Raw genomic sequence first — 10,634 nt, 5'->3', positions numbered from 1 at the left:
CCCGCGTCTCCTGCATCGGCAGGCGGACTCTCAAGCACTGCGCCACCAGGGAAGCCCTTGGAGCTGGTTTTGCGGTCAGGCAGCTATAATCTGTCCCTTAAGCCACACCAGGGTCTCATTAAAACGTGCCGTGCCCCGTAAGTGTTAAAAAAGTTACACATAAAAAAATTCCATGCATGAAACTGAAACCGTACGTTTTACAGCTTCGGTTTGAAATCTTGCATAATATATAAAACCTCGGCCCTGCACTGGGGGCCCGTAAATCAGATTTTATAAAACAAAAAGCTTTTACCTTTCAAAGGGGTTTGGGGAACTTGTGAATTTTACAGACTGAACCAACTGCCAGTCAGAGGCTGCTGGGCCCAAGCAGGGGATCCGAGGGCCAGGTGCCAGAGGCCTGGTGAACGCTGGGTGGGTGTCGGAATTGGAGTGAGGGTATCCCCGGGGGAGCATTCCAGCTTAGCCACCATGGGGGTGGAAAGCCACCCGCATGGCACTGAAATGGGGAGGTGGAGAGGGTCAGAGAGTGTGGGTACCAGGGGGAGAGATGTTGGTGGTACCCTGTATAAATGAGGTCTCTGTTACCCCCCGGGAAGCAGAGAGGTGGGTGATGGCGTGCAAGGAGCCAGCAGACCTGGATGCTGACAAGTCACTGCCCTTCTCCAGACTCCAGTGTCCCCATCTATAAAATGGGCGTGCTGCTTTCCACACTTGTGGTTTCCCCACCAGCGTTTTGTGATTCTAAGTTTCTTTTCGGGCAGCTGGCTAACCGGGGAGGGAGGTTCCCTCAGAAACCTATACTCTGGGAACTTCTCTGGTCTCTGAGCAGCTCTGGCAGAGCTTAGTAAGCAGTGCCCATGGGAACTCGTCTGAGAGACCGTGGAGCGGGGCAGGTAGACACAGAGATTTGCATGGACGAGATGAGGGGACCAGCTGGAGGGGGAGGACCCGCGTGCCCGTGGTGGGCCTGGGGGAGCTGGGGAGGAGGCAGGACCCGAGAGCCCAGCACCGGACAGAGTTCGGGGGATCCTAGTGTCCTCCTGACAATCCCATCTGTGAAAGTCAACATTCAAGGGCAAAGGAAAGCCGCCCTGACACACATATATATAAAAAATAAATCTCTCAATTATCTCAGCTCATTTGCTTGGGGTCTCATTTTATGTCCCTGCTCCGCTGCGCAGTATATCTGTCCGGATAAAGAGTTACAGTCCGTTGGGCTACGTGTGTGGGGTTGTAAAAAATACAGATGCCAAATTAACTGGCTGTGGCACTCGGTAGCTGATTGAGCTGATAATGACGTGATCTGACCTTTTTCTAATTTCTAATTATGTGCATCTCGGCTGTGCTGGCTGCATGATTCTTGTTCTAATGATGGCTCATGTGATCGGCCTCTTCATCTCTCCCCTCCCGACACAGGACTACAAGTCGGGTGGCAAAGGGCGCTGCCTGACATCCTCCCCCCACTCCCGGTGAAGTTTCAGGCTTCAGGCCACACAGTCTCTCTGATGGCCTAGAGGTGAGGTGAGGTGGCTGGAATGCCTGGTTTTAGTGATACTGCATTTGACCTTAACCTTCCGGATGCCATGCATTTAGTTCCACAAGCCATCTCGTGAATATTTTATGACTGTCACGGGAGACAGGCGTATTGGCTCTACAGACGAGGAAACTGAGCTTCAAAGGAGTTGTCATCAAAGTCACCCAGAGGGTGAGCTGTGTAGCTGGGCTGAGGTCCTTGGCTCCTTCAATGGTCTCCATTTAAATAATCGACCCATCCGTCAGTCACTGACTGCAGCTAACTGCTCTGGGTAAATCAGGTCCACATGAGGAGGTGGGCTGTCCAAGGCCTGCTCCACCAGTGGACCACTCCCAGCCCAGTTCCCCTGAGATAGAGGCCCAGGGAACACCGGGGGTCTGGGGCCATTGGGGCAGCTCCTACAACATCTGCGTGCCTAGGTCAGGCGTGGCACGTAGCAGACACTAACCAAGTTTTGTTGGATTAATGAAGAAATCTGAATCTTTGAGTGAACAGAACTCTGAGAGACCCAGGTAGTGTGGGCCAGGGGAGAACAGGGAGGTGGCCACACTTTTCGGTATTTTCCAGGCTGTGCTAGAATAAGAGGCTGTCCTCGGGGGGTGTTCTATGGCTCACCTGGCAGGTGGTAGTGGGCAAGGTCTGTGAGGTTTGTTTCCCCAGGACTCCTACCTCTGAAGGTTTAAATTCTTTCATATCACTCAGCCTATTTTAGGTATTTCCTACCAATTTAGGCCTCAGTTTCTTTTGGGGTCAAGGGAGAGGAGTGCCCATTCCAGCTCCTGCAGAAACGGCTGCCTCACTTCCTGGTTCCATGGCTGCTGCGGGTGTAGCTTCTAAAGACCTGATTCACAGTTGCGGTTCTGAGATTCTGAGCAACCAAACAGCAGGGCAGGGCCAGGCCAGCCTGCACTTACTGCTGGACCAACTGGAGAACCTGCACGGGGACAGCTGTCCTAGGGGACCTGAGAGACAGTGGTCTGGGCTCCCAGGAAGGATGTCTGCTCAATCCCAGCCAGGGGATAGGGAGGGCCAGGCACAAGCAGAGGTGGATTTGCGGCTCCCAGAAATCTGCACTAACGCTCCCGACCCCGGTCAGGTGCTTATCCTCTGTCCTCTAAACGCATCATAATATTTCACAAATTTCCAGGCCAGGCTGGGGGGCTCTCCTGGTAGGTCTTCTGGCCTCCATAAAGTAGCATAATCAACTCTTGAGAGAAGCAGTGGGGTGGATAATTCACGACACAGAACAATACCCAAGTCATTTAAATCTGTTCTGCCAGTGCACTGTGTATGTGTGTTTTTCTTCCTTGCTTTTTGGAGTCACATTTGCTTTTCTAATTCTGTTTCCCTTTTGGGAGTAGGTACTAACTAAACTCTGACTGCAAGAGGTCAGTGCTATAATCAATCAATTTGTGGAAGAGAGTTTTTCAGAGTTTCCAAATTCACCGTGCATCATCTGGGCAATCCACCCACAGAAAAATCAAGAATTGTGGTTAATAATCCCAGGATGACCGCTGTCATGATGAACAAACAGAGCAGCCTCTCTACAGCTCTCTTTCTCAACAGGATTCCCAGGGCTAGATGAGAATTTCAGGTATCATCTAATCTAGTGGTTACCAAGCCTTATTGAAGATTGCAGCTGTCTGGGAAACCTTTAAAAATGTACCTTCATAGGTCCCACCAAACTTACTGAGTCACGGTTTCCAGGTGGTGGGCCCCAGGACCGTGTGCTTTTGAAAGCTGTAGTGATGATGTGGATGACAAGCTAGGTTTGGGAGCCTGATCTACTGCGTCCCCCTAAATGGGCAGGACATCTGCTGATCTTCTCAGTGTGACTATGTTTCCGGTCTTCCTATCCACCGATCTGCTTGACTGTGCCTGTCATCCCCACCCTCCACACTGTAGCACATGGCCATCAGCTCCTCTCTGGGCAGCCCAAGACAGATTTACCAGCGTGCCAGGACTCTAGCTCTTGGAACAGCTACACCAGACATTCTGGGCGCCATGACCCTCCTTTCCTCCCGTCTGCACTGCAAGGGGGTTGTAGGTGATGCTGGTGTCTCAGCGGCAGAGGAGGGGAGAGCTTTGGCAGCAACACCTTTGCATGCAACTCTTGGTTTAAGGTTCTCAGACGCTGGAAGGGTACACCTAGTGCCTGCCCACAGGGGGCGTGCAAATTTCTTTGTTGAATGCATGAATGAAAGGGTTGCTTCTAGGGCGTCTGGAGGGCATCAGAAGGTAGGGAGAGCCTAGCCAGGGCGGGGTTGCAGGGTCTTTACCAGGTTGTCCAGCTCTGGGTCCTCGCTGAAGAAGGGTTTGTGCTCTTGCTCTTGTTGGTGGACAAAGTTCTCGATGTCCACGTCAAAGCTGGCGGAGGTGATGCACTCCGAGCCCTGCGTGGCCTGTTCACATTTCTCAAACAGCAGCGTCAGGAGCGGGAAAAGAGGGTGCCTGCGGGGACATCAAGAGCTCACACATGCGCACTCAGAGACTTGCTGCCGTCGGGGCTCAGAAGCCACCAGGGTCCCTTCCCACACTGCCGTCACTTCTTCTCCCAGGGTCCCACTCCCTGAAAAAGGCCCCAGTCCCCATGGTCAGCCCAGACGGCAGCGTTTCACGCCCTGGCACAGAGAATTCAGTCTCCTGATTCCTGGGGCCTCAGAGGCTTCTGTCCCTCCCCACCAGGGGCCTAACTTTTCTCTTTGTCCAGAGAAACTGCACAGATATTTGATGAGGGATGCTGGGTATAACCCTTCACAGAAGTAGGTGTCCATTTCTGGCTCAGTGTCAATCTGGGAAGGAAATATGGGAAGAGTGTCCAGAAAAGTCCTGGATGTGAACATTCGTGGTTGGTCACACACCCGCCCTTGGCTGCGTGGAGCCAGCCGAGGGCAGCACCTGTGTGTTTGCAAGTGTACGTGGAGGGGTGTGGACCTGAGTACTCGTCACACGTGGTGGGCAGAAGTCTCCACCTGTCCTGCATCTGTTGACCGACTCAGTGTAACACCTCCCTTCACGTTTCTATCCATCTGTTGCCCGACGCAGTGTAACACCTCCCTACACGTTTCTATCATCACACACTTAGCACAACTGTAATTAAACAATTATTTGCATCATTATTTGTCCAGTGTTTTCCTCCAAGACTGTCTTTGTCTCAATGATCACTGTATCCTTAGGACCTTGCCCTGGTGCTGATAGCAGGCACTTAATAAATATTCTGTGACTGACAATGAACCAGTGAATGATGAATATGTGAGTGTGAGTGTGCGCATGTGTGTGACGGTTCTCTGATGGATGGATGTAAGCTGAAGTGCTTACCTGGCTACTGTATGGGTCTTGGCTTTGACATCACCCACTCTGGGAAGGTTCCCTGACTGCCCCTCCCCTCAACCTATGCCAACGGCTCCCTGGGTTGTTTGCTTTACCACCTGTCTTCCTCACTAGACTCTCAGCTACATGAGGGCAAGAGGCAAGCCCACCTCATTCCTCACTGTCTGCCCAGAGTCTAGCAGCGGCATGTGGATACTAATAAATCTTTGTTGAATATATATATGTTAGGTGTGTGACCCCATTTGCATATATAAGTGCATCTCGTTCTCATTTCTCTGCAGCATGAGTGAACAGCTATGTCTTCACACCCGGCACGTGCACATGTGTTTACATGCATATTGACACTGGACTCTGGAGCCCCATTCCCTCCCACCATGGTTCCCAAAAAGCAACGGCACATCACTCTCTGGTTGCTCACCTCAGTGCCCTGGAACCACAACATCTAGCTCCTTTCTTTTTGAGTAAGCTCTGCGAGCTGGGAGAGGAGAAAGTATGTATGTTGGGTCTGGTCCCCAGGCTTCTGCCAATGGGGATGTTGTAGCCAGCACTGCCCAACAGAGCTTCTTGAGGTGATGAAGACATTCTACAATCTCTGCTGTCCAGTACGGTAGCCACTAACTTCATGACGCCAATGGACATTTAAAATATGGCTGTTTTTGAATTATGGTTTTCTCAGTGTATATGCCCAGTAGTTGGATTGCCGGGTCATATGGTAATTCTATTTTTAGTTTTTTAAGCAACCTCCATGGTGGATGGACCTAGAGTCTGTCATACAGAGTGAAGTAAGTCAGAAAGAGAAAAACAAATACTGTATGCTAATGCAAACATACGGAATCTAAAAAAAAAAAAAAGGTACTGATGAACCTAGTGGCAGGGCAGGAATAAAGACGTAGACATAGAGAATGGACTTGAGGACGTGGTGGGGGAGGGCGAAGCTGGGGCGATGTGAGAGTAGCATCGACATATATACGCTACCAAATGTAAAACAGATAGCTAGTGGGAGGCAGCAGCATAGCACAGGGAGATCAGCTCCGTGCTCTGCGCCGACCTAGAGGGGTGGGATAGGGAGGGTGGGAGGGAGGCTCAAGAGGGAGGGGATATGGGGATATATGTATACATATGGCTGATTCACTTTGTTGCACAACAGAAACCAACACAGTATTGTGAAGCAATTACACTGCAATAAAGGTCTATTAAAAAATAAATAAAATATGGCTCTTTTATTTTGTCTAATTTTAACTAAGTTTAATTTAGATAGCAACATGTGGCTAGTGGCTACCGTATTGGAAAGCACAGTTAAGTCCTGAAAATGAAAACAGATCATGCGTCTTCCCTCCAGCACGCTATGATTAAACATGCCGAGAAGGACTGAACATTCAGCCTACATAGCGTTTGTAGGCTGATGGGGGACCCCTGTGAGCCTGTCCCATCCTGGGATTCTAATAATTCTGGGCAGAAAGGCAGAAGGTGCTGAGACCCATCCACACTCAAACCTATACCTACTGGTCATTCTACTCAAGCTCGGGGGCAGCGGGGGCTGAGGGGAGGTGAATTCCTGCCACAGATGAGCTGCGTGGCTCGGCAAAGCTGTCTCTAGACACTAGCTCCCTGACCCTTGTTTTGGGAGCTGATGCATAAATAGCTGGGCTCCAAGGCTGCAGGCTGGGTCACAGTCTGGAGGAAAAAAGGGTCAATATCTGAGGGTAGCCCATCTGCAGCCCCAAATTGCTGGAAGAGCTATTGGGCCCCCTCAGGAAGCTGGTGGGAAAACAATGGGTTCGCTCAGCCATCCGCTGAAGACAAAGAGAAAACCAGGTGAAGGGGTTAAACTCCAGTATAAGTCTTCATTTGCAGCCACTAATACCGCAGCATATCATAGTCTAATCTAACCTGATCCCAGTTTAATGCAAGATTCTCCTGGCCCTGAGTGGAATACCAAAGGAAGCCTTCATGGCTGTGATTTAAGCAGAGACCTGCAGTGGTTTAGCTGAGGGACATGGAAGGCAAATTCCAGACGGTGTTATGAATTATTGCGCCTTATGAACCTTCCTACTCTCAACAGATGCCTGCTGCCATTTAAATAGCCACTAGATCAATTAGGAGTGAAAGGCACAAATCGACTCTGTACAAGGGCACTAAATTACCAGGAACTAATAATCCACAGCATCGTGCCAGGTGGTGGGGGGCGCAGCCCCTGCCCCATCCCCACGGCGGCTGCGGTCACTGCACGTTCCTTCCTCACCGGCTGGAGGCAGGGTGGGCAGCTGCTGATGGTGTGTGGGTGTGCCGGTGCACGTGTGTGCACCTGGGATGAATGTAGGCTGTCAACGAGAGCAAGTGTGAGCGTTGTGTAAGTGGGTTATCCTAGGTGTTTTTATTGCATGTGCACACACGGTGTTACGTCTCTGCTGTACTATGCACATATGGGTTGTGTGTATGGAGCTGGGGTGCAGAGTTTGTGTGCTGTGAATACAGGGTGCCTATGCCCTCTATTGTATGCGGTGCGTGTGCAGGGCTACGTGTTATCTGTATGCAGTGCGTCTGCGAGCATCATGTGTTTTGTGTACACAGCGTGCATGGCATGTGGGGCAGGGAGGAGGGAGCTGCCGGTGGCTGCGCCTCCCAGCTACCAGCCCTGGAGTTGGGCTGGGGGGAGAGGGTGAGATCGTCTGCCACTGTCCTGGCCTCTGCAGAGAGGAGAGTGATCAGGGAGGGCCTCTCTGAGGAGGTGACATTTGAGTGAAGCCTGGAAGGACAAGGAGGCAGTCAGGCAAAGGTCAGAGGGAGGGGCATGCCAAGCAGGGGAAAACGCAAAGCGCTTCAGAGAGAAATGAGCTTGGTATGTTTCTGGAACAAAATCCAGGCGCTTGTGGCTGGAGCAAGGTAGGAGAACGGAGGGAGATGACGTCGAAGAGGTGAGCAGCAGTCAGATCCGAGGTCTCGCACAGAGCTGGGCTTTTGGGGACTGGGGTGGAGGCACTGTCCCCTCCACTGGGGGACAGCGTGCACCTTCCAGGCAGAGCTCAAGCATTGGTCCATTTTATAAACCTCTCCCCTGCAGGTGTCAGGTCTCCCGTGTGTGTGTGTGTGTGTGTGTGTGTGTGTGTGTGTGTGTGAGAGAGAGAGAGAGAGAGAGAGAGAGAGAGAGAGAGAGATGAGGGCATATCTGGGGGTGTTTTCTATGGCTTCTGCCATCTCTCAGGAGAAGAAAACGTGCTTTCCATCCTCTCCCCCAAGCTAAGCAAGGACCCGTGGAGCACAGAACTGGCCTCCTGCTTGCTGCCATGACCCCTCTCCCCAGCCCCTCCCTGCCTCAGCTGCACTATCAGTTCCCAAATCCTCCCTTCATACCCCACCCTCCCCAGCCTCCTGCCTCTGGTTCCACCCACCCTGATCCCTGGATCCCTGAGCCCAGGAGTTCGGATGACATCTGTGCTCACCCACAGCTTTTCATATGAACCACAGCCAGGGTTGGTAGGGCTGCCTGTGGCTCCCGTGCTCTATCCACCTACATCTCTCGATCACCCTGACCGCTACCTGCTACCTCAAGTGCAGGGACTGCTGAGATGCTCTGTACCACCCCTGAGAAACAGGCTCAGTTTCCCAGTGACTCAGCTGGGTTCTGTGGCTGCAGTGATGCTATGGCCTTCTTTAAGGCTGTTCCCGGCCCAGTTCCCAGCCCCTTCCCCAGTTGCCCATCCTACACCTGCCTAAGCATTGACCTTTTTTAAGCTATCCTCCAACATCACCCCGTGAGACTGGGGAAGAGGCTGGAAGCCACCTTCAAGGAGTCTTTTTTCCAGCAGCCTCCACTGCGGGCCTGGGGTGGGGTGGGGTAACTAGGGCAGAGACCAGGAGGGCTGGGCACTTTACCCTCCCGGGACATGAATGCCCTTGTCTGAGCCAGGCAGGGGATCGGAAGGGGGATTTCCGGTCATGCGTGGGATACTGGTCCTGTCATTCTTGACCTTCCCTGAGCTTCAGTCTGTCCAACTAGAAAATGGGTTTTAAGGAGTTCCTCTTCCCGCTGTCCAGATCTCTCCCACCGTGGATCAGTACCCTTCAGAGGCTGGAAGCAGAAACGTGGAAACTCGGTCCCCAGTGCCTGGACGATGACGAACGAGATGTGAAAGATGGCCATTAGCCTTCATTTCCAGAGAGCCGAGGACGTCTGACCTCCAGAAGAGCTCACCTTATCCCTCCCCGATCTTTCTCCATGCTTTTCCCTGTGTCGCCTCCCACCTGGCCGCCCCCTCCAGCCCAATCTCTCTCTTTTTTTTAATTTTTATTTTTCTGAATTTTATTTTATTTTATTTTTATACAGCAGGTTATTAGTTATCTATTTTACACATCTTAGGGTATATATGTCAATCCCAATCTCCCAGTTCACCCCACCACCGACCCCCCTGCCACCCACACCACCCACCCCCAATCTCTCTTAAGCCGTTCAAAATTTGGAGAAAATAAATCTCACTGCACTAATTCAGGGAGAGTTTGAGCCTCGTTGGTGCAGAACAAATAAAAGGAGTGAACTGGCATGACATTTTACTGCAGAAGAGAGGTCGTTTCCAGCCACTAATAGAAAGGATCTGACACAGACTAATAAAGAGAAATGAATTTCTCTAATGGCCTCATTTATCACATTCAGCACTGTGCCTCTGCCTGGGTGCTGGGAGAGCGGGCTGCCCCGAGTGTGGACATTGCCAGGAGCGGGGGGCGAGAGAGGACCTCAAATAAGATTTTATTATATCTTGTTTTCTTTTCGGAGTCCCCACCCCCAGCCCCACCCTCATCACCTCTCCCCAGGAGCATCTGAACCAAAAGCAAGATCAAGATATACAGTTCTTGTTAACGATCCAATGAAATAAAGAACCCCTCTCCACAGAATGGCAGTCTTGTGCTAGCTTAAGAAGGTGATTAAACCGGATGTGTTGATTTCTACAGGGGTTTAAGCTATCGTTTGGTTTAATTACTTCTGACATTTCTGCCTTCGTTGTTTTCTGCATCACCCAAATTCGCGGGCCTAAAATGCCCAGTCTGGGGCCAGGATGCATAGGGCTGCCTCTGGGAGCACCCCAAAGAGCCTGGGCCCAAACAGGGCAGGATTTTGGCTGAAGCCCTTTGCAGAGTTGAATGTCACCCTCTCTCCAGCAGCAGCGAGGCTGAGACCCCTCGCTGAAGCCCCAGATTTTCTTGAGGGCAAAGCGATCCGGGCCCTCCTCATCCCCCCACCCACACACATATTTCTAGTGAGGCTTCTGAGAGCATCCTCAGGCAGGCGAGCTTCAGCGCCTTCCATTTTACTCCTCCCTCTTTCAAGACAGATGTTCTTACTGAAGATGGCCCAATAGGTTTCCCTAACATTTTCGAAGAACTCTTGGGATGGAGACCATAACTTCCTTGGTAATTTTTATACTCGTATCTAACTGCAAGTTCCCCTATAAGTCCTTTTGCTGAAAGGACTCAAAAGAAGACAAGTGGACTTTGTTCTGCTTCCCTTCGTTCCTCCTTGGACAACCTGGGTTAAGAAAAACGTTTTTTTTTAACATTTCTTTCTGCTCATAGGGCCATAAACAGAGAAGCAGAGATAGGAAAAAGAAAGGATGCCAAAAGACAGAGCTTCAACGATAACAAACAAGGACCTACAGTACAGCATAGGGAACTATACTCAATATTTTGTAATAACCTATAAGGAAAAGAATCTGAAAAAGAATATATAAAACTTATATATAGGGCTTCCCTGGTGGCGCAGTGCTTGAGAGTCCGCCTG

General features: G+C 51.1%; 1 protein-coding gene across 4 annotated transcripts in view; it reads right to left on the bottom strand.

The window, feature by feature from the left end:
• Positions 1 to 10,634, bottom strand: part of PKNOX2 (PBX/knotted 1 homeobox 2) — a 262,937-nt gene that overhangs the window by 38,751 nt on the left and 213,552 nt on the right. For all 4 annotated transcript variants that reach the window (XM_007463596.1, XM_007463594.1, XM_007463597.1 and 1 more), the window contains one exon: positions 3,814 to 3,985. In XM_007463596.1, the coding sequence (XP_007463658.1) occupies positions 3,814 to 3,985 (172 nt within the window). The remainder of the gene's footprint in view (positions 1 to 3,813; positions 3,986 to 10,634) is intronic.

Source organism: Lipotes vexillifer, unplaced genomic scaffold (assembly GCF_000442215.2).
Source record: "Lipotes vexillifer unplaced genomic scaffold, Lipotes_vexillifer_v1.1 scaffold442, whole genome shotgun sequence".
NCBI lineage: Eukaryota > Metazoa > Chordata > Mammalia > Artiodactyla > Lipotidae > Lipotes > Lipotes vexillifer.
This window is presented reverse-complemented; position numbering and strand designations above follow the sequence as displayed.